This window comes from Etheostoma spectabile, chromosome 5 (assembly GCF_008692095.1).
Source record: "Etheostoma spectabile isolate EspeVRDwgs_2016 chromosome 5, UIUC_Espe_1.0, whole genome shotgun sequence".
In the NCBI taxonomy this organism is placed as follows: domain Eukaryota; kingdom Metazoa; phylum Chordata; class Actinopteri; order Perciformes; family Percidae; genus Etheostoma; species Etheostoma spectabile.
Window position 1 is genome coordinate 14,552,464 of NC_045737.1, and position 5,513 is coordinate 14,557,976.

Sequence of the window (5,513 nt, forward strand, 5' to 3'; positions counted from 1 at the left end):
CCCCCCCCCCCCCCCCAGGCTCTGACCTACCTTACAAAGCATTCAAAGATATGAATAAAAGTATGCAAGACTCAGATCTATCAAAGATGTTTTTGGTTCCAAACCTGAATGTTTCAAAGGGTAATGGCAAAAAAACAACACACAAAGCAAAATGTATTTCTTTTATCTCTCCCTTGGTACAATTCTGCAAAAAAAAATGAATATTTCCGATATTTAATTGCAAAACTTAGCAGTATATCTTTATTTACAGTATAACTGTTTGCCTTTAATAGTGCCCAAAATGTCAATATTTACATTTTATATACACGTACAGTATATATTTTGTAGGATTTGTCTTGACAGAGGCAGTTGTAGATAGTACAGTATGTGTGTTGCGACAGCCAAAGTTGTGTGCAAAAAAATTAAGTGTTTTTTTTCCTTTTGAAATCATGTACAGTAGATAGACTATTTTTAGATGTTTTATCCCCTTGCCTTAATATAGGCTTTGATATTTGATATCTTTTAGCACTAACGATGTTCAGTAAACATGAGGTCTAAATACATGTTGGCGGGTTTACATTTACATTTCTGTTTTTGTAAAACTTTATTTTGAGGTACGGTTCAGTCATGAATCCACACAAATTGAGCAACAGGTCATTCTTGTGGCAGACATTGGGACTTGTCATGGCAGTAAAGCAAGCGTGATGACATTAGAAATAGTTTTATGTAAGGGGCCTGTAAGCCAGCATGCTTAAAAACAAGGTTGTGGCCAGCCTGGTTGCAAAAACCCTGAATTCCCTCCCAACTCCCTGATTTCTTCAGCTGTTAAAATACAGGTGTTAGGCAGGGTTAAGAATTTGGCCTTTTATAAATTTTTTTACAGCTAGAGAGCAATGTAAATACATTCCTGGAAAATAGAAAAAAAAATGGTAACAAACCTGTCTAGCTACGTCACTGTGGGTGACATTGACGTAGCTGGACAGGTTGTAAATCTAGTGGGAGAACTAATGTCTTAAAATCTTAAATTGGCATATTTCTTCTGTGTTTTTGTTTTTATTGTGAACTTTTACATCACTCGCTACTGTTTGGTTACAGCAAAACATAACTTGCCAACAGAAATTGGCAAACATGAACATGATGTCAGTATGTTCAGTTGAAGTTGAATTTAGTTGGATTATCGTGCCTGGCCCTGAACAAAATGCTATGCAGCTATCGCTAATGTCTTTACATACCCCTCTGTTTGACAAGTCAAAATGTCCCCACTAAAAAAAGGTCTGCACATATTGGTAGGAATATAAAATAATTCATAATAATCTATTGTGGCATAAAATAAAATTTCAAGAAAACTATTTCATTCAATAACAAAATGTCAAAAAAAAAAAAAAAATGAACAAACACAGCTGTATCCTGAAATCAGTAGTCATTACCATAAGGCCACAGCTTTTCCAGGAATGTCAGATGCTTCCATACACCGACATCACACGCTGTCCATACTGTACACACACATTCACCAGTCAATGTATACATATAAATGTGATATTTACAAGATTCACTCACCCAGTTTTTAAGGTTTACACAAAGGAACAAGTAGCTTGGATTGTATAAATTGTGTATTTTTTATGGTTGTGCTTGACCGTATTCAGTATTTACATAGACACATGGTCCACAGTCGATTTACTGTAAACCTCAAGTTTTGAAAATGGAAAATATATATATTTTTAACCCTAAGTTCCTGAAAACCCCCCAAGGTAAACCCTGATGGTTTTCTGCTCAGTTTGGCCTCTTTGCTGCTCTTCATCACATCATCAACGCCTCAGACTGAGCAGAACTGCCCTTCTTCCTATGAAACTGGGGACCGCAGAGTTGACTCAGCTTCAAAAAGGTAAATATTTTTTCAGGTCAGCCACCCTGCTGCGTGATGTTCACACTGTAGAACTTAAGTGTGAGAGGTGTTCAGGTTTTTATGTCTGTCTAGTTTGGGCAGTGGAGGGACTCTGAGGATAACACTGTTGGCACAAGGAACTCTTGATGCTTCTTAGCGCAAGTGTTTCACGTGTGGGACAGGACTGCGTTGGGGTTCGATGGCGTCTAAGCAGTTAAGTAAAATCTCTTCTCCCGAGTCTGTTTGTTCTCAAGTTACAGTGTCGTCTCCACACAAGATCTCCTCACCACACACCTCCATTCCTCAACAGTCATAAAAAAACTGCCAATGTAATCACAAATTCTCTCAGCTGTAAGAAATAAAGACTGCAGCTGTATCACAAATTTCCCCGCCATCCACATCTGGAACCATCTTGAGGGCCTAGAGAAAAGTGTCTAAAAACTATATTTTGTAGGTATCTGTGAAATATTATTTTATGGCCGTTTATTTATTAAGGACTGTAAAAACAGTCACTGGTCTGTTTCAATGCTTACTCCCTCCAAAGCAGTAGGAGATGAAGCTTAAAAAAGCAACAGCTGTAATCAATTACTCTGCCAACTTAGAAACTTCAGCAACGTCAAATGTTGTTGGTACAGTATGAGGTAAAAATGTTAACGTAGCTACTCTCTCATCAGGGATTCAACTTGTATAACATTTATTAGCGCTAGTTCCGGTCCGCCACTGTACATGAGCCTTAACTGGAACTTCACACTGAAGCGCATTAAGGCCAAACTTTGCCTTTGAAACGTTACTGCTGGGATCCAAATAGCTGAATGAAAAAGCATGTTCCTTCATGAATTCTAGGTTGCTCAATTTTTTTACCTGGTTACGAAGCAGAGCTGATTCTCATTACCCAACTCCAACGTAACGAATACTTGTGTGTGTGTGTTTTTTTTTTTTTTAATCTATGCCTATTTCCTACTTTGATTTGCGCAATTTCCCCAAACATCCAAAGACTTGATTCCTCAATGGCTTACCACCCACAAACACTGCCAGCTGTGTTTTCGGTTTAGGTGAGTGTTTATCCACTGCAACATTTTGTAGCAGCAGATTGTGGAGAACCTCAGTAGCTTTTCAGTATTACAGATTGTAGTTTACTATGCTAACATGCCACTACTACTACCACAATTAGCACTACATTGTACTAGATTAGCTTAAATAATATAGCCTACTAACCGAAAGGTCCGTGATTGTTGCATTACAAACTGTTTCACAGTCAAACTCAACAGAGAATTTGCCTATAACTGATCCTTTATGTTGAGCCGGCCGATCTTTAGTTCAGAAAGTAACCCGCTAACTGCAGCTACTGTTGCCCAGAACCTGAGGTCCTCCACCATGTTGCCCCGAGTGGATGTAAGCTGGCCTTTGCCAATCAAGCTTTGGTTAGGGTGAGCAAAGAAAAGACAACAATGGAAAGATGGAGCAAGACGTCTCAAAAGTCCATATCCCAACCAGACAGCTCTTCAGGAGGACTGTCCTCATCTGGAGGGTAGCTGTCAAAATAGCTGTGATCTGTCGGTCCTGTAAGCTGGAAGAGAAGACAATGAAGGAGGAAAGGGTGAGAGACTGAATTCTTAAGTTGCCTTCTGAATACCAAACAGTTTTGGAATCCAACGGATTGGGAACACCATTGCTGGAGCACCTAAATAATACGTTTTTAAGGTCAATTGTTGTGCTGGTGCTCATTCTCGCTAGCCTGACCAGCCAGACCCGCATCAAGATGTTGAGTCTGGGAACTCACCATTGGCAGGGCTCAATCCGAGGGGCAGGATAAATGGATGTCTTTCAAATTCCCTCTGCACACCATAGGATAGCGCTACAACCACCCAGAGCAATGCTAGCTGATAGATTCAACTTTTGCCGTATCCGGTCAATAAAACTTCGAACACATCTTCCGTTTTTAAGAATGACTTCAGTGCTTAACTCCAAGTCTTCCAGAGTAGCGGCCAAAGCCGATTCAAATGACCACAGTTCACCAGCAGAAGCAGCCATCTTCTTTGTTTTCAAGTAGCAGGGAATTTACGCAGAACCATCTCTGCTGTCCTTATGTTAAGCCCGCCCACCAACTCTACACACGATGTGATTAGCCTGACCGGAATTATTTTTTTCTAGCTCATGTTCAACTGATATCCTCTTCTGAGGTGCCTTAAGGAGCACTACAATGAATCAAAGAACCTTTTTGTCCCTTCCACGTGTTTATTCTAAACCAAATAAAATGTGAACAAGAAAAACAAAGTCAAGTTGTAGAGCTTTTGATTAGTATGTCTACACTTAGTATGTCCTTGGGATGTGGTTTTTATATAAGTCATTACAGGTTTCTACCACACCGTCACTCATGTATTTGCACATGCAATTTGTATTTTATGTCTGTGAAACAAATAAACATAAACTTACTTCTCTTTTCAGTGGAGATGGTACAGTCCTCGCCTTCAGTCCCTCCCAGTTGAAGCCGTTAAACCACCTTCAGACACATTATGGAGCACATAAAAACATGTCTGTAAGTAAATCTGACCCTGCCAGTACAAACACACAAGAAACACATTTTTTAAATCAAAAGTTGACACCACTACTTTCCCTGACCAATTTCCCTTCGGATGTTACAGTGTTACAGAGGAGCCTTGAACATGACCCCTTATTCCTGGTAGTATGCTTTGCTAAATGGAGGCCCAGTGTGAAGAGTAAGAGCCTTTATCAGTTCAGAGGCCTAAAAATAACATACTCTACTTTATGGCCTTACTGAATTCCTTCCTGTATCTCTCTCTCTCTAGGCCTTCATATTCACTCAAAAAAGCAACTTAAGTGAAGAAAGACAGTGTAAAGTCCAATAATGTAATAAGCCTTTGAATACGCTTACATCCTACTGCTCTTGTGGTTCAGTGATTATCTAATTGCTGTTGTCATAACATTTATAATGTTCAATCAGTGCTAATAGCTCGGCTATACTTCCCACTGAGATCAGCTACAATATGAGTCAGTCCCTACTTACCTGTGCTTCTTGATATCAGTTATTCCATTTTTGAGGTTGCCCAGTCGCTCAGAGGGATTTCGCCTGTAAAGTAGATGAGGGTGTTGATCCAATTAAACTTTGAGTTTCTTTTTTCTATTATCTTGCTTGCTTTGTTCAAATACTGGACACTTATATTTATAAATTGATTGCCATTTTGTTGTCCAGGTTGTCCAAGTGCTTAGACATTTAAAAGCACTGCCGCCTCTTGATTTAGGCTTTTAATTGAATTTACGGCTCAAAGGCAAATTTTGACTGAATTACATGGTTTAGAATCCTTTCCCATCTCAGGTATCTGCAGGGAAAAAGGTCTGAATTGCTTTCCTAAAGTTTGTATTTTCTACACGTCAGTTCATCAGCCATCATCAAATTGTTTTCTGTGAAATTTGGTGGCTCAGTAAACATAGTAAAAGTGGTGGATTGGAGGATTTATTAGCTTTTGAATGTTGCTCTGCCCATGTGATATTGTACCTGCACAGCTTGCGTATGAGGTCCTCGGGTCTCTTTGTGATCTTTTTGGGGAAGTCCATCTTCTCAATTCCTTTCAAGATGAAAGTGTAAGTCATCATCTGGTCACTCCCTGAGAACGGAGGACTGTTGAGTGGAGGG

At 39.5% G+C, this 5,513-nt stretch overlaps 1 protein-coding gene across 1 annotated transcript in view; it reads right to left on the reverse strand.

The window, feature by feature from the left end:
* Positions 1-2,803: 2,803 nt before the first annotated feature.
* Positions 2,804-5,513, reverse strand: part of prkg2 (protein kinase cGMP-dependent 2) — a 34,536-nt gene continuing 31,826 nt past the window's right edge. Inside the window, exons 16-19 of the mRNA XM_032517182.1 lie at positions 5,376-5,498; positions 4,887-4,949; positions 4,295-4,361; positions 2,804-3,428 (exon numbers count right to left, since the gene is read on the reverse strand). Coding sequence (XP_032373073.1) covers positions 3,333-3,428; positions 4,295-4,361; positions 4,887-4,949; positions 5,376-5,498 — 349 coding nt within the window. The 3' untranslated portion in view covers positions 2,804-3,332. The remainder of the gene's footprint in view (positions 3,429-4,294; positions 4,362-4,886; positions 4,950-5,375; positions 5,499-5,513) is intronic.